At 42.4% G+C, this 27,790-nt stretch overlaps 1 protein-coding gene across 1 annotated transcript in view; it reads right to left on the bottom strand.

Annotated features, from left to right (window-relative positions):
- The window catches only part of LOC121190850 (transmembrane protein 211), a 91,635-nt gene extending 64,047 nt beyond the window's left edge, over positions 1-27,588 (bottom strand). Inside the window, exons 1-2 of the mRNA XM_041051869.1 lie at positions 27,208-27,588; positions 2,650-2,788 (exon numbers count right to left, since the gene is read on the bottom strand). Coding sequence (XP_040907803.1) covers positions 2,650-2,788; positions 27,208-27,588 — 520 coding nt within the window. The remainder of the gene's footprint in view (positions 1-2,649; positions 2,789-27,207) is intronic.
- Positions 27,589-27,790: the final 202 nt, after the last annotated feature.

Below are 27,790 nucleotides of genomic sequence, written 5' to 3'. Positions count from 1 at the left end.
CTGCCACCCAGCTTTGCCCTTCATTAGTTCTAAATGGTGATAATGGAAAGATGACTGAACTATTTTATGGAAGAAAAAAAACTAATAAAATGAAACTGAAAAAAACTTTCTAATAAAATGAAACTGTATATTTTCACCTATTGATAGTTTTTCATGTGATAATGTAAGCTACATGATAGACATAACAATAGCAACTTTCTACCCAATAAAACTGTGACATTCCAGTCCAAGCACTCTGCCCAACAAATAAATGTGTCCTTACATTAATTTTTGACATTTCATAGTTTCAAGGTGACTTAAAGTCCAACCTTTTCCCTCATCTATACACATTCTTACCTTATTTTAATCTTAAACTTGATCCAAGACCTTGAAAGAGGTAATCATCACCAACTTGCTATTATATCTATTATTTTGTTTACTAAATGACTTTAAGCCCTTATAAGTAGTCACACAACATCACACAGACACACACACACACACACACATACATACACACACACATTGACGTCTCCTTTGCCTGTCAGAGATACTGTAGGAAACATAGGGATCAAAACAAGCATCACTTCTATCTGCAAAGGGAAAGTTGACAAGTGGCGTCTCGTCAACAGTTCATTTCTTCTCCCAATCTGCTAGAAAACACACATCTTCAAAAACAACACTGATAATATGCACAACACAAAGAAAACCATTGTTCTTAATCTGCTTGTTTCAGTTTATCAGCTCACTTTGATAGCACCCTCTCAACACACACACACACACAGTCACACACAGACATACTTACAATGCTGGGAAAACAAACACTCTTCTGATCTGCCCTCCTCGGGGCTTTGTGGGCTCTCTGTGAAACCTCTGTCTATCTAGACAAGAGTCGACCTGGAAACGGAACAAAGGCCCGGCTCCTCACTTCGCATTGTTATTTAGCAAAGTCTGTTGCAACGAAAGACACACTGAACAGGATTACGCACACATACACACACACACACACACACACAAAAGCGACTCTGCTTTGCCACAAACTCCTTCTCATCTTCCCAAAGCAACATTGATCTGATTCTGGAGTCAGACAGAGAAATATGAGAGTCTGGCTGTAAGCAATAAGTACCACTTCAAACACAACATTAACCATGCCCTGTGAAAGTTTCAGCTTTGCCAATAAAGATTTAACCTGCCCAATGAATTCAGCCTCTAATTACGCTTAGTTAAAAGCCACATGCAGAGATTTAAATTAGCTACTCAATATTCTCACAGGTAGAGGCTACGTAATTGCTGCTAATGCTGAATAAAGGAGGGAGGGAAGAAAAACAAGTAAGGGTTTGTGGATCAGTTGCTCTGAAGAACAGAGTGCGCAGATGAAGTGGCTCGAATTAGAAGTGCTAGAGGAGTTTCATATCACATATCTGGACATGTTGCTACGGTGAATCTATGTGGAAATTACACGTAATGCGTTGTTATCAGCTGGTATTGCTAGCAAGAGCAAGTTCAGCAAAGTGTGACTTCATTAGGCACAGTGGTGCTTTAAGCTCAGTGCCAATGTCAGCAGGCTAACATGCTCACAGTGACAATACTAACACGCTGACATTTAGCAGATATAATGTTTACCATGTTCACCATCTCATTTTGGCGTGTTAGCATGATGACATTTGCTAATGAGCTCTAAACACAAAGCACAGTTGAAGCTAATGAGAAAGTCACTAATTTTGCAGGAATTTTTTTCCTAAAAAATTACATTTTGATTTGTTAAAGAGGCCTGCTGCTCACTTATGATTTAAGAAAAGAAATAACTTGTGCATGATGTTATGTCGTATTATTTCATCTGAAACAGTGCAAATATTCAGTAAAAGCACAAGACGAGCAGGCTTTTGCAGTATCACAATAGCAAATGTGAATGTGGAGCGTGTACAAGAATATGTTGCTATAACTGAAGTACACATGAACCATATCCTCTCATATAACAACAGTAAAATGCGTCACATTTGTACCAACTGCCATTAAAATGGTCGGATGCACAAGGCAAGAGTGTGAAGGCCGGTACTGAGCAGTGACATGAGCTGTGCTGTATTATGGGTTTTTAAAGCCCAAGCGCTGACAAGACTGCACTTTGTTTACGAGACTACTTCTCTGTTGGAGTGAAAGCAGCGGCCTGATAAGCCACATGTAGCCCTGAACCAATGACCTGTGTTAAGGAGGCGTAATTGTCTTTTTACAGCGGGCTCTAAATCTATCCTCGCCTTCCCTTCACCAGTTCACCCCTACAAGTGCCATGCAGACTCTGGTTGCCTAGCAGCAACAGTATTCAAGCTCTTTCTTTTGTTTTTGTTTTTTTTTTCTTTTTGTTTTGTTTTTTTGACTGATGGGTAACAAAGTCAGCTCCTGTTTTTTTTTTTACATTTCTAAAAGGCAGCGCTATCAGTGCTTGTTGAGCAGTGGCCATAGTGGTGAGGGATGGGGTAGTGAAAGATGTCAAGCAAAAGGAGAATCTAAGATGCTGAAATGCTGAATTTTAGACAGATGCAGGACCTTAGAATTTGTTGTTGTTATTAGCTAGTTATGAAAAGGAATTTTATCTTTATCTGTATCTAATATGAGTGTGTGTAAGCTGCTGTGCCTTTATGTGTATTCACATCTGTTACAGGGTGGTATAGTACCAACCTGCAGCCATCTGCATGTATCCAGCCAGGGTGCAGATCCTCCTCTCACATCCTCCGCTGGGCAGGAAGATGGTGATGATGGCCAACAGGGAGCTGACAGCCAGCAGAGCACAGCCGCCTGAGCACAGCACCGCACTGGTCTAAGGAACAAAGAACACACAGACACACAAACACACACCAATTTAATTTTATTTCCATTTATTCACTGAAAGTAGACTGAACACCACACTGATTGACAGCAGTTCCACACCTTAAAAAGTGGCATAAAATTATTTTTCTGTGGACAGCAGCTTTTTCCATCTTGCAGCCACAGACAAATGTATGTATATCACCTCCTGTTAAAGAGTTATGATTCATTAATTGATTTGAAAACACTCCCCAAAATCAAAAGTCTGTGTTTGGGTCAGGTCAGATTGCATAATCTCACAGTCAGTCCTCCCAACAGGTTAATGGCTCTCTCAGTTGGAAAACAGCGCTCCATGGCCAAACAACAGGACACTGTCTCTTTTCATTACATCTTTGCTTAATCACACACACACACACACATGCTGCGAGCAAGAGGAGCAAAACAGAGACAGAGGAAGGACTACCCATGCACAAGTGACAGATTCACAGGTTCACAGCTTTTCAGTTTGTATAAATGCATCCATACAGGTAAATCTGTACAAGCAGGCAGCACATCTAATTAGGTTCTTTGTACAATGTCCTGTCAGAGTTTTGATCTTCACTCAGATCAATGAGCTAAACTGCCCTGTTGCTCTGCTCTTGCAGAGACTGCTGGGAAAGTGTGCACTCCTTGGCGAGTGGCAGCTTAGAAAGTGTGTTTGTGCAAGTGTGTTTCCCACAACCTGTGTGTCTTTGTGGTGCTGTTTGATCTGCATAGCCTCTCAAACTGGCTCTCCAGCTTCAATAAAGCTTCCACACACCCTCCTCGACACATTTTAAAATGCGTCCGTCTTGGACAAATGCAACACACTAACACAGTCAGAAAACAGCGTCACATTAGTGATTAGCATGCAGGCGGGGGCGACCAGAGAGAAATGTCTAACATGCACAAGGGAATTACAGCCTTAAAACATGTGTCATTATGCATGTCCCTGATGTGACTGACGTGAATGGAGGGAGGATGAAAGCAGAGCGATTTCCATGGCTGACAGAAGATTTAATTAACTTGTTCTGGCTGTTTGGCAGACAGGGGAGCCAGGAAATATTGAAGTGTCGTGATGTTGGTAGCAGTAACGATGATTACTGTTTTGACCTTTATTTGTCCAGGTTTGCTGAACGTGTGTGCTCCTCACCATCGCCCCACACAGATAACAGTTTACACACATTCACTTCAGGGTTACAGACCGTGCACAAGGACACCCTGACCATAACAATTAAGCAAGGAAAGAACATGTGTAGAATAAGAACAGATCATTCAGGAAAGGCATTTGACTGCAGACCATTTTAAGAAAGACTAAAGGTTTAATCTCATCTAATTTACGAAATCAAATGTCACCATTATTTAGCACAGTGATCATTTCTCAGTAGGAGCAGTACAGAGTCACACACAGATGTTTCCTTTGTGTTGGCTGCTAGGACAGTAACTGATGCAATGTAATAGCCAGGAGACAGCAGACAGAGAAACTCTAAAACACAACAATGGGAGTTTACTGCAAACGATGTTTATGATTGCTATTTTACTAATTACATTTGGTCAAATAAAGAATAAAAATATTCATATACTACATATAACCAGCCTCGTCAAACACTGCAACTCAGTTTTTAGTCATGGCATGGCCCTAGAGACGGCAACGTTGGTCGGCTGGTCCACCATTTATATTTTTAACAACTATGGGATGGAGTGCCATGAAATTTTCTACAGACATTCATAGTTCCCAGAGGGTAAATCCTGACGCCTTTGCTGATCCAGGTCAAAACTGAAATTAAACTAACACTTTGGTTTGTGATTAAATGCCTGCAAAACTACTGACATTCCTATAAGCAGATGTTAGCATGCTAACACATTAAACTAAGCTACACATCAGAATAAACTGAGCATCTCTGCATGGTGACTTTACCATTTAGCTCAAAGCATCACTGCGCCTAAGCACAGCCTCACATCGTTGCTAGCGTAGCTTAGACTCAGGTTCTTTTTTCACATAATTCCATAGTGAGCACAGGACCCTCCTCTCTAAGAAGATTATGTTGCCCAGTTCCTACAATGTGTTTGCACACATCCACAGAGTTTCTTGTTTCTCATACATGCTCGCACTCTAATTCAGTCATTATGTTTCTCCACAGTGTACTTTTTCCATTGTTATTTCTGCCTACTTTCTGCACACAACACGTATTATTAAGTATCAGAATACACAGAAAAGATGTGAATGCTGTTTGGTGTGAAACACGGAAGTTGTTCTTAGCTGGTCAAAAAAAAAAGTGGTGTATATAAGTGATATTTCCAGCAGGAACAATGGAGTTTGAAAGAACAGTTTAAAATAAAATAATCTAAAACATTCAAACAGAGCATTTTGTCTGATTGTGTTAGTCCCAAAGAAAACACTTTAGCACTTATTTCTAATTCTATTTGTGATACTAACAATACCAACACAATACCACTAACAATACTTGCTTTTCTTGTTTTGTACCCGGTGTCTACAAGAGGACAAAGAAAAACGCAGCAACACACTTGAAGGTACAGAAAAACCATTAACTTGTGTGGTCTTTGTTCTTTCTCTCTTGCTGGAATGATATTCATGTATGCAGAGGAATGTCTCCTTTCTCTCCGCAGCTTGATCTTGGCGTGCTTTGTGGGCTCCCAGTGTGCAGCCTACCTCCCACCCTGCTGTTCTCCATTAACTGTGACACATTAAAGGTACATCACATCTCATATAGCGGAGTGGAGGTGGAGAGGGGGACAGGCATGTGCACTATCAATAAACAATTTTTTAAAAACACGTAATGTTGCAGTCAGCTGAATTCAGTTCGATAGTGATGATTTGCTGTAATTGCCTGTTAATTTAAATATTTCCATACAGGCTGGAAATCCAGCTGCTATTTGTGTATTCTGTCCATTTTTCAGTCGCTTAATTATCTGCAAGTAGTAGATTTATACGCACGACATTTTCTGTGTGCCATTTAAACACAGCCTGAGAGACTAATAAAGGCTATCAGAGCGCTACACAGCTATTTTTACAGAAAACAACCAACATTTCAATTAATAGTGTCTCAATTAATCAGCTCCGAGCCATGCATCTGTGTGTGAGTGTGTTTCGAATGCAACAAACTCACAGTCATCACAAGTTTTACTTACAAACAATACAGAGAATTTTCGGAGGCCGTTTTCCTCCACTGTATTTGCGTTGCTCTGAGCGGAAGTTAATTTAGTAGAAAATGAGCTGCTAACAACACTGGTCCTTGCAGTGATTCTTCCTAAATAGATTGTAATTATGTGCGAATAACTGGTCGAGCCACTGCAACAGCTGGAGACGGAGAGGAAAGTGAAGGGGGGGCTGAAAGAGTGGAAAATTGTAGAGAGGAGAAAAATAGCTTCTTCTTTTTTTTAAGCAGAAGACAGAATGAGACAGGCAGACTTGTCTTAATCTCTTTGTCTTTCACTCTGCTGCAGTTTGAAAACTCGATTTGGGAGCTAATCCTCTCAGGATATTGTGAGGCACAAAGGCACAACTTTTATAACACGACTATAATTAATACAGGCAACCGGCAGACTTGACCCACAACCACCATTTAATCCCACAAAACTCGTGAGTGGCCTGGAGCAGCCGTTAATATAACCATACAAGTGTTACAATGGCGATAAAACTAGAGGCTCCAGGCACTGAGACACATGTAAGACTACTTGGCTCTGCCATAAAGAAACTTTACTGGTTTTCTACAGTAAATGGTCCACAACCGGAGCCTGATGGAGACCAATAACCACACCACTACAAAAAAAACCTGCATCCAGTTGCTTTGAGTGATAATGGGGACAGTCTGAAGGGGACCCTTTGATTTCCAATTACATTAAGGAAGTTGGGGATTACACTGTACGGGCCAATGAAATTTCATTGTCTCCTCAATGGGGAATTACAAGATGGAAATGGCAAGGCATGTCTCATTAAACACACTTTGCCTTCCCAGGCCTGGACAGAATGGCTAAATGTTTCAGCACAGGCCTATGAAAAAATGGAGGGTCCAGAAGTGCCAGGAAGAGGAGACAGTTAATGCTCAGCACTGGCCCTTGACAGAAATAACCCCACCACTTTACAATCCAATGCCTCGCTTTTTATGGGGGACAAGAGGTGAAGCAAGAGCACTGCAGACATGACGAGTCTGCCTTATTGCTCGATGGCTCTTTTTTTGTTTGTGTGTGTGTGTGTGTGTGTGTGTGTGTGTGTGTGTGTGTGTGTGTGTGTGTGTGTGTGTGTGTGTGTGTGTGTGTGTGTGTGAGTGCTTTGGTGTGTATACTGTTAATGAGGACAGGTATGCCATCTGCACGCAACTGCTGTCTCATCCTCCATGTGCTTGCCTCAGCCCTCCCATCGCTAATCAGCATTCAGCAGCGTGCGAGCCCAGTGGTCACACTAAAGCATCAGCCTTGACATGTTCTGCCTCTAGAAGCCCATTAGCACCATAACACAGCCTCCCGTAACATCCCTGAACCAGCAGAGGAGTTTCTGCTCCATCCGCCTCACACACGTAAGGACTCAGCTGAGATTTCGTCGGCCCGCTCCTCGTTCTGTAAACTGCTTCCATTCTTCCGTACTCTCCGTCTGATTGTCTCGTAACTTCATCTTTCAGAGGAATCCTAATAATCCTGCCAAACGGAACACAAGCACCACCCTGCCTTCCTCAATGATCTTCACTGGGCGCGTACTGGGAGAGGCAGTGTCGAAAGGATAAGTGTGTGTATGCATGTGTGATGGTCTTCTGAATGGCTGACGAAGCTGTGTGTACAGAGTGAATACGAGATGGAGAGGAGATAAGGGAGAGAGGGGAGCGGAGATTAATCACCTGACAAGTGGATGGAGTGTCCATTTGTGCCTCGGGGACAGGCTGCAGATAGGATGTGACATTCAGGAGCACTTGGGAGGACATGGGAGCGCACATTCCCTCTCAAACACACACACACACACACATAGTGAAGCACAGACGAGTCACTTAATGTCATACAAACACATACATCTGATCTGCACCTTCACAATCATGGACCCGTTTCTCAAACCGTGACACACTCCCCACCAACACAGGTCCTCCTGTTGTTTTAACACAGGTCTAAATGCCTGGTTAGTTTTGTGTGCTAGCATGCTAACATTTGATTTCAGCACTAAACACAAAGTACAACTGAAGATCATTACTTATCACGTTATTTGGTAATATTGGATGAACTGAAATTCTGGTCTGATTAACACTAAAAAACCACCAAGTCCTCAGGCTACATCCTCTGCAGACCATGAATATCTGTACATCATTTCATAGTAAGCCAACCAATAGTTGCTGACACATTTCAGTTCAGTAATGCAGGGCTGGGAGAAGAAAACTTCACCAACCGAACTTCAAGAAATAAATCCTACACCCCCATAGGTTTTCAACATGTACTGACATGGAGAAAAGCAATCATGACCCTTTCTTCATTCTAAGAAATAACAAGAAAACAGTTTAAAATGTTTTTGTACCTTGCTACTAAATGTGTTTATTCTGAGTATACTTTGTGATATAGCTCTAAGACACAATCTTATATCATTTTCCGCCTTTGATCTGCCTCCATAATTTGTTTTCAGGAACACAAGAGAGCCCACTCTCTGAGAGATATGTTTTTCCAAATAGAAAAAGACATTTTGGTGTCCATACAAGACAGATTTACAGTGCTTTGACAGTCTTTCATACTGTTGTGTGTCCTTGCAACGGTTTACAAGCGGGAAACAGCTCACACATACTTTCACTCCGACGAGCGGTAACACATCTTTTCTGATATATTTACTGTGTACGGTCTCAGTAGTTCTTATGAAAATCCCACCGCTGATATCGGCAGTGGGATTTTCCTCATATTTGTCCTCCTATTGCGGTGTCTTACACACAGATACATTTCAGGTTTTCTAGCACATTTCTACATGGCATCATCAGGAAGACATGCCAAATACATAAAACCAAGCAGTCCTTCAAAAGGGCTCAGTCCATGATTTCCAAACTGAAGTTCATGTTTAGTAGATTCTTCTCTCAAAAAGCTCCTATTCATCCACTACTACAGCAGACTTCCTTCTATCAACTTTAGAAAAAAAAAAAACTTTGAGTGAGACAGGAAGACTCCAACTGTGACTTCCTGAAATGATGTGATAGTGAGGTAAGGTACATGAGGTCAAGTGCCAGCTTTAATGTCATTATGTAGAGGGAGATGTGAAGAATTTTTATCAAAGTAATGACATTAAAATGAATAATTTAAAAATGTAATACTTAAATAATTGAAAAGCTAAGCTCTACAGGGACTGCTTTTTGCATTTCAGCACATTTTTGAACCAGTGTCTGAAAAAGCCAACTTTCTACCTTAATCTCAACGTAAGCGCTGACGTACCAAAGCTAGTTTGGCCTCATGTTACTTTATCACCAATGCTTATTCTCCCAAATGCCACGTAGGGGGTACACATTCTATGGCCTGGAATAATTATATATATTCGCTGTTGTCTTTAGATAATCTCTAATGCAATCTTCTCTTCTGTCTGGGACACGGATTGAGACATTTGTTTATATAGTGCCACTAAACACTTCTTTATTGTATCAGCGTCAGTTTCTCTAATCTTTGGCCAATAATAGCCAAGTCACACTGTAACCCTAGAAAGCCCCCTCACTGTCATCAGAGGTCCAGTGTTTTCTTCCAGGGACCCGCACAGGAGGCTCCCTGCTGCAAAGTAACGCTTTAATGTGGTGTTCAGTCTTTGGTGTCGTGTTAAATGAAAACATGCAGACAAGAGTGTTGTTTTTGTCTCATTTCAATGAACTGTGAGGAATGACATACATGCAGGAAAAACATCAGAGACAAGGAAACACACACACACACGCCATTATACAGGCATGTACTGTCTGTGGTGTGCTGGGACGTTTTATTTTGGAATCCAGTTTGGGGCAAGAAGTTGGTTCAGAGTTACCAGTGGAGGCAGGAACGTCACTGCAACCTGTCGTTTCTGTTCTTGCTCCAACTTCTGTCGAGTGGACTGTGTTTACCAACCAAACATTTTGTGTGTTTCTGGTTTAAGAGAAATTCCTAAAGCTTTTTAGCACTGAGAGAAGGGAGAGGTAATCCGACCAGCTCTCAGTTGCTGTAGATAATGCGCCTCATTGTCTTAGTGACGGGGAAAAAATACAGCAATGATGAAAAAGCATTTATTTGATGGCAGCGAGTTAATCAGGATCCAGCCAGCTCACCGCCTGATCAAAACAACCCAGTAACACTGATGAGGGCCATCTGTGTGAATTATTAATCAAATCCAAAATATGCATTTCTGACCCAGATTTCTGTTCAACATTTCATTAAAGTTACGTGAAAGAGTCACAGATTTTAAATAAATACAGCTTGTATTATGGCCACTGCTGGCCAACAAATCCATAGCAACCGGGTCAAACTCCCACACACCTTCTGTTGGCTTTGTTTCTCCATAAAAGCTACTCTCACCTGCGTCATAATGTAGGTTCAAGAAATGAATTATTTGGGATTTTTCTGGGCTCACATGCTCCATATTCCCAAATAAAGTTGTCTTTAATCAAACTGCTTGGAAGTAGCTGACACACAGAAAAACCGGGACCGTGTGGTTTTATTTCAAAATTGGAGTACTTAGGTGTCTGGGGAGATAATGAAAGTCAATAGGGGCCCGATCACAAAGTTTTGCCCCTGTGTCCTAAACCTGACAGGTTAATCTGGCCATGCCAACAGCGCTGCAGTGTAGCTGGCCTGGAACCAGTTTGTCCAGAGCTGCAGGCAGCTGCCTCCCTGCCAGGCCACTAACCGCCACCTGCACCACCTGGAGACCAAAGGGACTTCACTCCTGGGCTCCAGGGTGATGAATAAACCCAAATTATTGTTGACCAATGAATGAGCCAAAGATACACTACAACCTGTCGCTATGAACCAGCTGCTCAGTAACTGTGTTCACGCTGACAGCAGCCAATGCAATGTCTCCTATAGAAATGATCATATAGTATAAATCAGTAAAATACGAGTCTGAGTGATGATAGCTGATGACTTCAACTTCTTCTATGTGCAGATTGTGTAACTGTAAATATCAATATCAGTATCTATATAAATGCATTAAACTTCTTGGTACTAATTCCGGTTTAACTATTTAATAATAAAACAGTGGTAGGATGGATACACAGAAACATTATTATGTTATTATTATTATTATTATTATTATGTGATGAGCTGCTAGTCAAAGGTAAAACCTGCAGACTAAATGTTTCCACACTGACAAAAGCAAAAATGAGACCAAAGATTACTCCAGAGAGAAATTACTGGAGCTTTCTGCACAGTCAAAGCCATTATGTTCCATCACGCTCTCCACGATTAGAGAAAGATTTATTTCAATCTATGAATAGACGTATGAATATAAACTGCCTGAGGTGCCTGCCAACATGCCAAAAAAACTTCAGTGAGGCTCTGGTCCCAGAGCTGCTGGAGAAAGACATCAACCACAGCTCTAGTTTCACATCATCTGCGGCGCAGGAAGAGGAAATAGATGCATGCTGGTTTCATCCCAAAGGAGAATCATCTTTATGAAACCCTCAGGTAGAGCGCCACAGACAGTGACTCATATGGAAGAGACTGTTATGGAGGGCTACAGGACGCGGAGAAAAGCTTCTATTTTAGGCGCATCGTGCTGAGAAAAATGCCTCGCTTTTAAAACTACATGCACTGCGCTGCAGTCCTGCAATCTCTTTGATCCGTAACAAAAGAAGCACTGAAAATTAAAAGCTGAAAAACTTCATGTGACTTAAACCTCCTTGATGCACTGATGATGGGGACGATGATGAGGGCTTATACAATGGGTTCTCTTTTTGGGTTAATCAAGAATTGTATGACAAGTGATCAAGTGTCCATCTGGCATTGCTGAGCACCACCTGCCACACACACACATACAAACACATTGCGGCGCTACATGGCCGATTCCCACTGTTTTCCTACAGCGCAGTGATCAGAGCAGCAGGCTTATACACAGCTCACATAGCTGCTCCTCCCTGTCCAAAGCTAAGCTTTTGCAGAGATACTGTAGATACAATCTCTTATCCTGATAATTATACCTCCTCCTGCTGCCACGTGCCTCCAAACCTCACAACAGAGTCATCATATACTGGGGAGTAAAGCATCCAAACAGCAAGCAGCAATACAAAAGCCTTTTCTCCTGCTTCTCTCTACTCTCAATTAAATGATAGTTGATGTCCTGGAGAGGAGGAGAAGAGATGAGGGGGTGTAGAGGTGGAGGTAAAAAAAAAAAAGAACTGCTTCTACCCAGAAACTTCTTACTACTGCCTGTCTTCTGTCCATCACTCTTTCTTATTCATAATAGATCAAAAAAGCGGATCAGATCAGATAGAAGGATCAAATAGCTGGTTTGAAATGTATGGGATCCCTCACAGCCTGGTTTAATGATGACATCCTCAGAGCGGGGCCAGAGGTTTTTATCCAGATCTTATAATAGGTTGCTGGTGGTGGGGGCTGATGGGTAGTCAAAAGAGAGGAACCCCAGGCAAAGTTTCTCCTTTCTCCTCTCTCTCAATAGATGCTGTAATTGAATTATAGCGCAACTGATACTTTTGTGTCCGACCTCCCCTCCTCGCCCCCCCTACACGTCCCCCCAGAGTCTCTTCAAAAGACACCAGCCATGGAATTTGTCTTGTTTTGTCTCTTGGCTTTCAAAGCAGATGCTAATAAGAAATGGATGAAAAGAATACTGTTAAAATTTGGATGTGAAGCGTTGAATAAATTTAGGGGGAAAAGAGAGCAATGGTAACTGTTAATCAGCACATTTGCTCATTAGAATAAACATATAGTTGGCATCCCAACAAACAGCAGAGCGTAACTGGTGCGCACAGCGGCCCAGTCCAGAAATTACACTTGATCAACGTACATCAAAAAACATAGACACTGCAGGAGAAAGAGAGAGAGAGAGAGAGAGAGAGAGAGCTGAAGGGAGAGCCCAAGATGAGAGGACGCGGGAGTGTGAGAGAAATGTAGGCAAGACGTGAGGGGGGGTGGAGGGAGGAGCACTTTGCCTTTTGAAAGTGAAGACGTGCTATACAGTCTCACGCTGACATAACACTACAGCCCACATACAGTAAGGCTCCATCTGCATACATCTTATCCAGCTAGTAGCATTTTATCCACTCTGACATTTGCTTCATCCTGTTTACATGTAAACAAAATGCATGGCTCAGGTCTTAATAATAAGCAGCATCAAATCACCTACTCAGACTGCAACAACTGCCTGAAGGTGAAAAGAAAAATGTTTTACTTGAAAATAATAAATCACATTTGCATCAAGCGCTGTAAATCACACGCAGCATTTGTACAGATTGAGGATTTCTTTCAAATTACTATTTGTGTGCCCTGTTCATCTACAGGCTTACTCACAGTGAGCTGGATCAAGATTTATTATTTATTTAAGGTAATAGAGTAGATGGGAAGATTATTGAGAAAACATTAGGCCTAAGATCTGAAATCATCACAACTGAATTTTAATAATATAGTTACCTATATTTAGACACAATAAATACACAACAAAAAAAAAAGTATGTACCGTTCAAAAGAGAACCTATCCAAATTTAGTTTGGGACATAAACTCAACTAAAAGCAATTGTTAAACAACATGTAATTTGACATATTAGTGTCATTTCCACACTAAAAGGTATTAATTGACTACTAAACTCACTTTAAAGAAAATTATCTGTGAATAGGTTAACATTTTAGGAAATAGGCTTCTTGATTTTCTTACCGAGTTAGATGAGAAGATACCTCTGGCTAATATTTTGCTAACTCTAGCAGCGAGTTAGCTGAGAGTAACAGCTAGCCTGGTTCTCTCCGAAGGTAACAAAATCTGTCTGTCAGCACTTGTAAAGCTCACTAATTAACACCTTAAATCTTGTTTAAATGTTAAATATCTGTTTAAACAAGAATAACTTTGGACAGCCGTTAGCTGTTTCGCTCTTTCCCACTGTTTCCTGTTTTCGTGCTGCTTTAAGCAAACCGGCTGCTGACGTTAGCTTCAGTTACCATAGAGACATGAGAGTGGTCTAATTTTTGGGAAAAAGGCAAATAAACAAATTTCCTAAAATGTCACATAGTTCATTTAAAGCTACACGTTCTGAGAGTGTAAGCTTTCATTTCACAGTGACAATATGTATATGCTAGTAAATACGTATAAGCTAGTATTCTCAAATACGATCATTTCACAGCATACAGTAGAATTATTATTGCAGAAGACTTTTGATTATCACTTCAGCGTCTCTTGCACTTTCATTGGGGACAACCTCATCAACTGTGCAGCCACCATCACCCACACAGTCTGTCCACACTCACTGGTAATATCTAAATGTATGGAAGTGTGGAAACATTGTGGAGTCCAATATATGACCCAATAACAGCAGTAATAATTCAGCAGCAAATAAAATGTCCATGAGTCTGAGTCTGGCTTATATAACTGCAAACACATGAGCAGCACTCAGAGATGTGAATGCTGATCATGGCTTTGATCTCTACTTGTGTTGCCTCTATTTCAAACTAAGAGCGTACACTGGGATTCAAGATAACTTCATCCAAGATTATCAAATCAATCCTCTAACTGTGTTCCAAGAACCAAATCAACTGGGTGAGAATTAACAGGATCATTTTAGCCCGATGACAACCTGTTAGCCTGGATTAATTAACACACATTTGAACAACGCTGCTGTCATCTGTTTGCCTGGAAACACGAAACATATTAAAGACATTGCTCTATTATCACATCGTAGTTTAAAAGGCAGGGATGAGTTGAGGAGCATGGAAATTAATTAGTCTAAAGAGTATGAAAGAAATTTAATCAGTGATCTGTAGAGGAGATAATCTTCTGCACAGTGAGCTACTTTCAACACTCCAGTTTGAACTGGATGACAATCCCCAGGAAATTTGTGAGTTTACAGAAAAGAGACAATTCCCTCTAGATTTTTTAAGAACTCAGACATAACATTTATTGATCTCATCTGTAACTGTTGTTTTATGGTTAAATCCCAACATATAGAGGATTTTTCATAATCAATCGTGTCCATGTGGCCAAACCTCCTCCACCTGTAATGAGCGGTTTAAGAGCATATGAGAGCTTCAGTGGAAGCCAGCAAACCTCTCATACTCACACCCTCAAAAACTCACACAGCCCAGCTTGCTCTTGCATTTATGTATGATCTGCACTACCACTAGTCCCAAGTGCACATTTCATAATTCATGCATACTGTACTGTAGCAACTGGAAATGCTACTATATCTGCCTCCACCACTCTGCTTCATTTCATCTGCAAGTCAGACTGGTCCATGTTACGCTCCGATTACAAACTCCTTGACCCCAAAAATGAACATCTACCTACAGACAGGGTTGCCAGGTCTGACAAAACCAGCAAAGTGGCCAATCATAATGAGCCTGGAAACCAGCCCCAATACCAGAACTCAAAATATGCATCTGCCAAACCATAGACACTACTTTTAAAGTCCAACGGCTTTGCTATCATCACCAAATGTATTGTAATATCTACAGAGTCACACCGTAAATGTTTTGTGCGCCAGCATTAAAAGCAGTTTAATGTTTCCCTAAACAGTTCTTTCACCTAGGTCCTAAAATGGCCCCGTGTAATTAGATACGGTATATTATCATAAATAAAATTTCGTTATGTGATGTGGTTCTCGACCTTTTTGTAGTCTCAGGAGAGCATTACAGCACATCCTCTGTGTGTGTGTGTGTGTGTGTATTCATGGGTGGTGTGTTGGTGTGTGTATAAGTAACAATCTGGAGTCTGTTTGGTAGGATTTGGGTATAAATAAAGTATTCCATTTAAAATGTGGATTTTTATTTATTTATATTATTCATGTAATTCCAGTGCAAAATAGGTCTAACCAACCCGTGGCAACACTTCAAAAGTAAACCAATTCTGTGGGAATATCACAGACCTGGCAACCCTGCCTACAGGGCCAGTTTCAAATAACCAAATTAATATCTTTAGTGTGAGAGTCAAACCAGTAACCAGACCTCCACATTTTAATGTCAGGATGGAGCACTAACAGCAAGAACGTCTAGTGCTTCTCCATGAAGACACACAAATCAAGAAGAAAGTAGATCTCCACAGGAATAAAAAAAAAAAAAATAAAGTGTGTTGCTGGGTCTGGATCACAGTTGCATCAGTCTGATTAACTATCATCCTCATGGCAGAAAGAGCATCTGCTGCATGTTAAGGAGCCCAGAGTCTGGCCTATGGAGGTTCGGGGTACGAATGATGTAACTGGACAACAACATGCTGCCGAGCTGCTTCGTCTTACGTGACTGACAGGTTATCACTGCACAGTGGGTCGCTAATTAAGCTCAGCTTTGTAAATCACTGTGGCTTGCTGGGCGAACACTGCTAAGTGCTGAATGTGAATGATAAGTGAGTTCAGATTGTTTTTAACTATTTGTTGCGCTTTCTTTAATAAGAATTCAGAAATAAATGGTGTATACTTTGAACAAATAACTTGTATGCATCTGAAAGTGTAATTCCATCCTGTGTTTCGGTATGAGAGTGTAAGGGATAATGTTGAGTTGCGCAAACTGCAGCGAGACGCCACAGTTTTTATTAAAGTCATTACTAACTGACACACTGCTGGGAATGAACACAAAACTCAGGCCTTGGAGATTTTACATTTATAAGCTCAAAACAGATTAAACTAGACTTTAATCTGAGATGTTACACCGGTGCACAAACTGACTTGCATCCAAATGACTCTGTTATACTTCTGCCTTTACCCGTGTCCAACTGGGTGCTTCCATATTCATCTTTTCTTTTCATTCACTTCTCTCTGTGGAGCTGCACATTAGCACAGCTGCAGCGAACTCTTCTGTATTGCAGAAGAGGAAATTAACTTTTTCTTGAGGAATATTTTTTCCACCCTCAGGTAGTTTTAGTGGGCAAGAACGAGAGCTTGAGTGCTTGTTTGTACCAAATCAACAGGGTGAGGTTGGAATGATACCTGCTGTTGTCCTTTTGTAAAAGTAAAAGAATATAGAGCTATGGAACATTGTTCTCTGAGGTTGATGATCATGACCTGAAACTGATAAAAATATCACATAAATGGCATAAGACGCTTTACTTCAAGGTGAAAAGAGAGAAATGCTACTTAAAAGCTAATACTAAGTTAAAATACATAACTTAAAGCGGTGGGCACAGCAAAACGCTCACTGTGATGATGTGCACTTCCAAAGCCACAAATGCACAAAAACATTAACTCCACTGTGTCTAAATGAGTTGCAATAAATGTTTCCCACATAAGGGCTGCTTCTCTCTACATAGTTTCAGTGAGAGAGAAAGAGAGCCTTCTCCTCTAATGGTAAGACAGTCAACTCCCCACAGAAAATTCTGATTAGATGCTGTAATTCCCTTCTGACCCCAAAAACTAAACAGAAACACAGGCAATTCATGTCCCCACCAACAGCTAATTTTTTAAATGTCTGACATGTCTAAACTGCCTAAGAGCTTATGAGAGTAAGATATTCTAAATCTGAAATTCAGTGACATTTGCCTTTATATAACACTGAATAAGTCTACACACATGGGACTTGTGGATTTTCTTCTCTGAAGTTGCACGGCTCGCTCTGGGATTCAACAAAGACGTTATGTTTGGAAGCTTGGCTGGATCCCAGGAGCTTTACGTTTTGATGTTGCAGGATTTGCGAGAAGTAAAAAGTGGAGCAGTAAAACTATATCGAGACACAGTAGAAAATCACAAAAATATAGTTGATTCCATCAAACTAGTATCTTCTCCTCTTTAAAAAAAAAACCTCTCACTAGCATCTTTTCCTCTACAGAATGTCGGCTTTAAGAAGTGAAGTGGGGATAGATTTACTGTAATAAAGTGTTTTTCCTGTTCACTCTTTTACCGGCGACCCCTGTGCTTTCACTGCCGACAGAGGCCGACTCACAAGGCTACAACCGGCTTCTGTGCATCGAGCCAAGTGAGCCATCATTTATGTTAAAAAATGGAGAAAGGCTCCCTGTTAAATCAATACATAAACTACCCGCAGGATCCACAGGGTAGGCAGTGGAAGTGACAGGGCGCTTAACAAATGGATGGCGGCCTCCTGGAGCCCGCTGACTCAGCACGTCCCCCCGCTGAAGGAAACAGCGCTCTATGATGCTGCCCCCATCTTCCCCCGCCTCTCCTATCAGTCAGACAGCTCACTGTGTCTACCTGGGAACTGCTGATCAGAGGCTCTTAAATATTGCCAAAGCAAAGAGTATAATTCATAAGAGAGATAAACGCTCACAGTGTCGAGGCGTTTTTTTTTCTGCTGCTGGGAATTCAGCCAACATTTGAATAAACATGCCCTGTCTGCTACGAGAGTATATCACATTTTTGACCGTCAGTGGCTTCGGAGGTGTGCATCATCAGGGCGAGTGTTTTGCTGTGCCCACTGCTTTGAGAATATCAAATATCAGATATAAAAAGCGGCAGAAAATGATCATACACTGCAGGTAACATCCATCCATCAAGGCTGATGAGATCATAAATCCTTCTCCCTCTCAGCCAGACTGATTTCCTCTCTATTTCACCTAGATGGGTATAAAATGCAGATCAACATGTTCCCCTCTCCTCCTCCTCCTCCCCCTCCTCCTCCTACTCCTCTTCATCTCTCTCTAAGGCACCTGTTCTATCCATCATTTGGACAGCTGTTCCTCTGCACTTTCAATCCCTCGCCCGTATGCAGCGCTGACCTCTTGCCCTGCTCCGCCTGTCAGACACACTCCCTCAAAGCCACCCGACACAAACGCCCCAAAATCTTACAATCAGGAATGTGTGACAAACTCTGCAGACACAGGATTTAGATTGTCCTGAGGAAGGACATGTCCTACCTTAAAGCAGAGAAGTAGTGTCTTCTAAAATACTAAAAATAACGTGTACATTTTCCCAGATTTCTATATTTCAATCGCTGATAAATCTTTAACATATAGAGGACGGCTGTAGATCAGGTGGTGCTGCGGCTCAGCCATTATTGCAAGGTCTCAACCTCCACATGTCAAAATCCTTAAGTTAGTCCGTTAGCAAGACCATGACTCCCATAATGTCCCATTATGTGTGGGTGCTGAAGTTGCTTTGGGCAAAAGCAACTGCGATCTGATTGTAATATACTTTTTAAACTATGAGACACAGTTATTCTCTACATCACATCTATAGCAACAATGATACAAGCATAACTGAGAGTTTCCCCTATTTATCTGTACAGTATGTGCTGTATTTGTGATATGTTGTTGGATATTTGATGATGAAACATGCTGTTTCAAACTGTTCCAATTCCAAAGCACTGCTGTGCGTTCCTTAAAGTCAACTGAATTGAATGAACTACAAATCAGGCATTGTCAACGTTACTGCCAAATGTTTTCTAAAGCCTTTTAAATTGATTTCCTACCTTCCAGGCAGTCAATGCTTTGTGTTCCTCTCAGAACAGCATGAAAATAAACTTGCAGAGAGCTGGAACTTTCTTGAGATGTGTAAAGCATTGTGAACTGACTGAGGCTGTTCAAGGACACCCTCACTGAAGTTCGCCTGTCTGACCTCAACCAGATGAGTGGGCTTGTTGCACAAAGCCTCAGACTTGCATTTGATTATTTTCAAATGTAACTTAAATTCTCTCTCTCTGTCAGTCGTCTGCAGTGATGTGGATCATGTGTTGTAAGTAGATAAACTATGCCCACTGGGAAGCAGGAGAAGAGACAGCATGGCCACTGAACTGCATTAGCCTCATGAGCTAGCGCTCAGTAATGAATGAAATAAAGCAAAAAAGAAATGCAAAAAGGGAACCCAAATGTTTTAAGGAAGGTCACTGCACTGTGGAAACATTATGACCTTGTGGTGACAACAGAAAGACAACCTGAGTTTACCGGGCACGTTCATCTGATTGATATCGGAAAAGGCCAAGTTGATCTACTAACGGGTAAAGCAGATGATTTACTGTCTGTGAAACATACTGGGAGTTCACTGCAATGTGTGTATTTCCATATTCTGTGTTGGTCTGTTGCTGTTGTCAATTTTTTTTTTTTTTAATTTTGAGAAAGCCTTCCAGAGTAGCAAACACATCTTTGTTTTTGAAGAAGAAATATGTAAAATATGGCCTCTGTCTCGGGTGAGGTCCGGGTCTCCAGTTTGGGAGTACCAGGCGAGTTCAGTCTGGTCTGAAGACAAACAGCACAAAATGGATGTGTGGAGGCGGATCGTGTGAATTTGTTTGTTTCATGGATTGAAAGGCTTCTGATCAGCAGCCAGCTCAGAAGTCCCAGATGTCAGAGCATCCTTGAAGGCACCAGCACGGAGAGCTGTGACAACAGCCCCTACTTTTAACTGTGCCTCCACTTAACAGCATCATGACGTGGATTTCCTGTCTCATGCAAGTCTCAAGCCTCTGTATGTTGATATTGTACCGACATAAACTGAAACCAGCTGCCCACAGAGAAGAAAATCAGCATGAAGACTCGTGGTGTGCTTTCAAAAATGGTGAGCAGTTATATAAAGTATGCATGATTTGTAGTTGATTGCATAATAAATGCAGAGGCACTAGAATGAGCCTTTAAGTGTCTCCTATAGAAGCAGTGTATTGACAAACCCCACAAACTGCTCCCATCAGAGACACACAACACTGGCTCACTTTGAAATAAAAGATAAATACCACCCTGACGTATAAGCAAATGATTATATACTTCTAACCCATTCCAGTAGATATTGTAGTCAAATTGGACTACATTACTATAACAATAGTGGGAGTTTGGAATGATTTTTAGCCTGAACATGGAAAAAAGCAAATTGTAGCTTGTGATGGAGTAAAAATGAGAATTGTGATGCCGCCCAAAAGCCCCATTCATCCAAATCACTGCAAAAACGCTCCTCTGTGTACACACCGCCTACTATTAATTTTGTCACCAGTCAGACGATGGCCTTGAAGTAAACATGCGCTGTATGATAATAAGTCAGCACACCACATTTCACGCAAGACTTGCTGTCAAAGGACTAAACATCTATCTCTCTTTCCGGTTCCAGCGCCCTCTCCTGCTCCACGCTGTGGTTTTTGTTATGAGTATATTTATGTACCTGGAATAAGTCAAGTTGTACAGACAACCAAATACAAACCACTGCTAATTTATATTTTGGCTGAGCCCGGGGGCCAAGGATATGTTTGTCTCATAAAGCAGCGGCTGTACGCATTTTTTGAGGCAGCACGCCACCGCTGCCACCGCCACCAGAGAGATGATGTGTAGACCTGTTCTAAACCAGCCACCTGAAAAACAACTCGGTGGAAGAGATGGTAGTAAAACACGACTCTTGACCTCCCCTGCTCTCGTTCTCTCCTCTCATCCATGCTGTACTCTTTGCTCTTTTCTTTCTGTCCGTTCACAGGTAAGTGCACAGAGTACAAGAAGCTGGGCTAAAGGTCACGGCTAGGGAGCAGACTGGGAAATGTGCCAGAGCTGTAGAGCCACAACATTACAGGTGGATTTCCTTTTATGATAGCAGCTGAAAGGAAACAGAGTTCAGTTTATTACTGAGTGTGAAAATGGATGATGGCCGCTTTGTGCTGCGGATGGGGGCGGTTTGCTGGGGCGCTGGATTTGAGTGGATACAGACTTGCTTCAGTATGGACGACCTGTTACTGCTGGGGCAGTTTTTTGGAGGGTAACGAGAGAAGGATTTGTATTGAAATAACTCCCTGAATCCACCTTTTCCTCTTCTCTTTCACTCTGCTCCCTAATGTCCCTCAGTCATCCCTCCCTGAACACCTAATTACTGCATCAGTGCTGACATGGACAGCCACTGTACACCACATCAGTGTCTCTTTTGATCACACACTGATGTGTTTGAGAATGAGTTTTTGTGTGTGTGTGTGTCTGTGTGTGTGTGTCTGTGTGTATGTGTGTGTGTGTAGTGAATGTGCCTCTGTGGACAGAAGCGTATACATGAAGCTCAAAACAGAATGAGGTCGGCAGGAAGAAGAAGCCAGACGAGTCCACCTTTTGTCTCTCATGCAAACTGGGCAAAGGAGTCCCCACGGGGGGGAAAGCAGGAATACAACATGTGCATTAGACCCCATAACATCATTTATAACAGGCAGACACACTTCCACACAAATGGCTTTCACCACAGAGGTTCCCCATTAGCATTAAAGGAGAGAGGCTATAAGAGGTAGAGAGGGGGAGTGAGAAGCTTTACTGCTACAGTAAATCTAAGAAGCAACTGCAGCCTGCATCAAGGACGAAATGACGGCTTTCTGTTCAGTGGAGATTTCACAGCCCTCTGCTAGTCTGCTGAGCTGATGTATTTGGCAGAAAGTGGCAGGCGATACACTGAGTCCCTGAGGAATACGCGCACGTGTGTGTGTGTGTGTGTCGCTGGACCTTCTGGCCCCTGCGGTGGAGGCCGACTCAGAGAGAGAGAGACCCCTCATTTCTCTCTCATGTTGCTCAGAGAGATAAAGGCCAGACCTTGTCCATCATTCTGTTATTAGGCAGCACACAAAGTGTTGAATCCCTGAACCTGATCTGCACCAGGAGCATACCATCACGCTCTGCGCGGGAGGGCACATGTCATATATTTAACAAAAGCACATTCGCTCTATTCGGCTCTAACTGTTTTTCTGGATTGGAGCTGTGCAATAAATAAGCTATGCTGGTGTCTGTTTGAAGTCAGAGAACATAATAAAACCATCACTGAACGAGAGCACATGTTTTGAGTTGACAAATGTCTCCTTAGACTGAAGTACTTTCAATACAAAGTAAACAAAATGAGATTATTTTTTTTTAATCTATTTGGTTAAAAATAAATAAATAATGTGGCTCCTTCAAAATAAAACTCAGAGTAAATGTTATTTAGTTTCTTGGATGTTGTTGGATGTGATCTTTAAAAGGCAAAGAGGACAGACTTCAAACTAGACTGCTTTAAAGGAAGGTATGAAAACTATTGGGGTCTTGAGTGGAGGATGAACTTAATTTTTCACTTTATAAAGAAGGCCCCAAAAATTACCCCCACCCCATCCCGCTCGATTACTCGTTAACTTTTCTTCCACAGTGTAAGCTTGTCTAGATATCGATCTTAATGAAGGAAGGCAAAGACAAAAAGCTGAGTCGCAGACAGACAAAGGAATCGTAAGTTAAATTCATTAAATGAGTTATCTACCTACTTAAAACTAGTTCTGGCTCAGTGAGTGGTGAAATGACATTTAGAGCATCGAGCAGGGTTTATGCACCAGTAAGTGTTCCTCATAGGTAGCTGGTAATTAGGCGTGGTAAAACATCTCCAGTAACGTCTACAATTCATCTTCTTGGCATGTGGCAAAGTCAACACGGGCCGATTGTTTTGTCTCATGTGTCAGAGGATTTCAGTGGAAGCCAATCACATCCCTCTTTTTTCCAAAGCCCAGAATCTCCGCCTTGACACGCTGCCATTTTCTGCCTGAGACAGACAAAAGATGAGGACGAACTCAGGCGTTTTCCAATCAGCGTTCCTGGAGGTGGGCCATGACTCATTTAGGCTACAAGACGACCTTGACATTCAGTGGGCATGTAGTGCATGAGAAGTCCAAACACACACGCCAAAACAGAGAGAGCAAAAAAAAATACACACACAGTACAATCAAAGAGCACCCAGACACACCAGCTCCCATGTATACACGTACACACTGAGTTATACGTGTCTGAGCTGTTGGCTGGTTTCTACAGAGGCCAAGCTAATCCAGCTCCAGTGTTTAGTGCTGTGAAGCAGCTGGAAACACATAAGCTGTTAACAAGTTAAGGTGAAAATGTTTTCTGGCAGGAGCCCTCCTCCTCCTCCTCCTCCTCCTCCTGCTCCTTCACACTTTACCTAGCAGCAGCTCACAGGACACCTCCTCCACTGACACGTCCAACCTGGCAACCACCACTGCAGCACACACGCTTTCACACTTCCACTGACTTCTGCACACACACACACACGTACATTGATGTGTACACAAACATGCTCACACGCCACCACTATACTCTACAGCTGCTCTGATGGAGAAATCACACAACCCAGCAGAATCGAGCAGAAGTAAGACAAGGAATAATTTATGTGGAAAACAACTAAGCAGAAGAGGCTGTTTTCAATAAGCTTAATGTGTGGTGGGTGGTGCTGCTGCACCGCACTGATCAACTGAAAACACTTTTATGGATTGTGGATAATGCTGAGTTATACTGACAGTAATTTGTAAATAGCAGTTCATGTCAACATCCATTTTCAGATTTTTTTTTCTGAAAGTTCACATATATGCAACTCTGAACTTAACAATGCAGGCGTCCCTAAAAAGTCAAACATATGCAGGTGCATCATTTCAGCCAAAGTCTATTGTTCAGTGTAATATACTTAAAGTACCAAAAGCAAAAGCACTCACTATGCACAAAAGCCCATTTCAACATAATATATATTATATTGATGGACATTAATTGAATTATAACTATTGATGCATCAATGTGTAGGCACCATTTTAATATTGGTGAAGCTATGTTATATACCGCCGTATAGCTCAACCAATAATAAATAAATGTAGTGAAGCATAAAGAACAAGATTTTCCTCTATATTACTTCATGTACTTTGTTCCTTTCCACCACTATTTATATCTGACACCAGACAAACAGACACAAAAGGTGTTGTTTAGCACTCCAGTAAGTAAAAGTGAGCATCTCCACAACAACAGATTCACAACCCTTCACCTCCCACTACACAGAAAAAAGAATTAAATAATTAAATAAATACATATTTAAACAAAATGTAAACAGTAATATTGATGGCAATAGGGAAAAAAGAGGGAAGGAAGAAAAAACTGTGGTAATGTGTTGTACAGACATTATTTTAAACTGTCACATAACCAACTCTGCTTGACCAACTAACATGAGCTGCCAGATGATTTAAAGACTTCTACATCTTGACCATCGTTCCTGTATAATGTAAAAATGCAGCATACGCCTGTGTTTGTTTGCCACCCTCTTTCACATCTCACAGGGGTTTGTCTGTCTGTGTGTGTGTGGTTACATGGAGGCCCTGCCAGCCTGGCGATGGCCCCACAGCCCTGGGCTCCAGAGTGCCAGCAGCCCTGGAAAGCGGTCCAAGCGCGGTCCAGGCAAAAGCTTTCGACAACATGGAGCGACAACAGAAAAGCCCAAAGAAACTACGGCACAAGTAGGCCAGCCTCTCAGGGAGCCTCCTCCCCCTCCTCCTCCTCCTCCTCCTCCCTTGTCCTGTCCTCATCCTCCTCTGGTTCACTCACACTGCATCCGAATGGCTCGGTTTGATTTTCCTGAGTGAGTCAAGAGCCACGCTCTTCCACTCTGATGGAGACAACAGAGCCCAATGCACAGTGATATTTCCTCTACCGCAAACACAGGGCAGGACTAATGGCTGCTGAGGCATGTATCTGCGTGTGCACACTCCAGCACAGATGCCCTCCACGCACAATATTGTTGCCTAAGCACATATCGTTTGTACTGTACAGGTTTGTGTTTGTGTGCAAGTTGTTGACAAAAAAAAAAAAAAAAATAGCAGGCATCAGCGAAGCTACATGCACATCAGTGAGGAGTGGTGGAGTAATAAAGTGGCTCTGATGAAAACTTAATGGCCCCTTCACCTTTATTAATGGCTGTGGGAGCAGGACCGTGCGCTTGGGTTCACCAGTGTAATAACACGTGTAGCTCTGCGCAGGAAAGCAGCTCCATCAACCTCTCACACACTCACTAACACACTGGAAGACCCACTAATTGACTCACTGACAACTGGCTAACTGGCAAAATGACTCCTGATTTTAGCCAAATGAGCCTTAAACGCAGCGCGCCGCACTCAAGTTGGGTAAAAGACGTGCAGAAGTTCATGTCTGAGTACGAGTGAGACGAAACACAACACAGATCTCAGCCGGTTGTGTGTTTGCCCACTGCTCTGTGTGTGTCTCTGCGGTTTCAGCACCTGTGTTTCGCTGTGAAAACAAACCCAGGGGTTGCACCCTCCCCTCTTTGCAGATACTAGCTCTACAATCACACAACCAAGCAGCCACTTATTAATATCTCCCTTTCAAATGCTAATTTCCCTTCATACATAAATCATAACTCCAGAGGTGGCTGCGAGTATACTGTAGCAGGATTTTTCTTTTTTTCTTTTTTTTTTTAAAGAAAAGATTTTTGTAGGGGGGTTGCGAGGCTGGGGGGCCCAAACAGCCTGCCTGAAATAAGGAATTAAATTATCCCACAACATGAATAGTGAGCGTCCCAGATCCACGACTTCTAACAAGGCCAATTGTTTTTACTCTAACAAGCTTAAAGACTATTTAACAGTCTCCCAGTTCTCAGAAACAACTGATTTGATAACAAAGAAGTCATTTCCAAACTTTTTCTAAAGTCAAGGCCCTTGAATCCAATCATTTTGGCCCCACCAGTGCTGATGTGATCAACTGTTCACCCTCAAACCCATTTGTGAGGATGACTGCTGCTGTTGGATATAATTGCACAGCTGTTTCCTCCATAGGTGGGGAGAATGCAGCGTGGTCCGAAAAACAGCCGCTCTCACATTCGCTAACCGTTTCCGATTTGATGAACAGAGACAAAATTGAAATTCCTGCTAGTAGGGACCCCCTGATCGGGGAGCAGCCTGCCAACCCGGTGCCACTCTCACAGCTTTGATGTGTGTCTGACGTGCTGTGCTGCAGATGCTGCTCTGTATGATGCGCCCCCCAGATCAATGAATCATATCTTCTGACTGAAATGCTCTGCATCATCCCAGCTGTGTTTTCACGAACACTGACTGAGGAGGAGCCTCAGAGCCACAGAGGTTTCGTAGCATTACACATATGGCGTGAGCAGCGTGTGTGTGTGTGTATGTACTACAGAGCTGCATCATGTGGTGTCAGTTCACCCTGAACTGACTCACCCCAGCTTTTGTCGTGTGCCACAAGACTTTCAGTGAACCGCTGAGGATGCTGAGCACTGAATAACAGCTGAAGGATGAGGAGATGTGGAATTTCTTTTGCAACAAGTCATCTGAGCTACTTTCAAGTTAAAAATTAAGATGCAAAGGAACTGTTATCAGTGCAGGGCAACTTGTTTGATAAAATGTCTCAAATAATGTGTCATTTTCTTGAATCAGGTGTAATCTTTTTTTTACTTAGGTTGGATGATTTGCTCTGATTTATTCATTTGTGCTGCTAAATGTTTGTTGCCCAGTTACCCCCTTCTATCCTGGATCCCCTGACACCATACACTATGCAGTGCCCAGCCCACTTGACGGGCCACATGCTCGCCTCCATCCACATGTGACAGACATGAGTGTGTAAAGGTGAACTACCTGCCAGGAGCTGGAGGGGATCTCCGCAAATTTGCCCAGTCCCCCGAAGGTGTAGCATCGGTACATGTGATCCAGAGACTCCGAGCAGTGCCACAGCAAGCCGAAGCTCACAGAGTCCTTGCTGTTGTGGTGGTGGTGGTGGTGGTGCTGCTGTTGCTGGTGTTGGTGGTGGCTGTTCCTCAGCTGGTCCTTAACAATCCAGGCAGGAGATATGAAACTGAAACTGCAGACGGCGACCAGAGCGGAGGAGAGGAGCACCCAAAAGCAGCCCACACAGCTGAACATGGTGGCAGCGTGGGGCAAAAAGCCCGGAGACAGACCCAGATCGATCCCGAACCCGACTTCTTCTTCTTTCTTTTCCCGGCCCAGGAGCGAATGCATTTGGAGCTCACGCCTTCAGGAGCAAGACTTCAACTTCAGCCTATGACCAGCGCTACATCTGCACAAAATCATCACTGGACACCCGCAGCGGCAGCCGTGTGAGTGCGTGTGCCCCCAGAACATCTGGTCCGGAAAAACAAACCGCTAAGAAAACATCCAGAACACATCAGCAAGAGGAGTGATGGCGATTCAGTAAAGTCAA

The sequence above is a fragment of the Toxotes jaculatrix genome, chromosome 12 (assembly GCF_017976425.1).
Source record: "Toxotes jaculatrix isolate fToxJac2 chromosome 12, fToxJac2.pri, whole genome shotgun sequence".
NCBI classification, from domain to species: domain Eukaryota; kingdom Metazoa; phylum Chordata; class Actinopteri; family Toxotidae; genus Toxotes; species Toxotes jaculatrix.
This window is presented reverse-complemented; position numbering and strand designations above follow the sequence as displayed.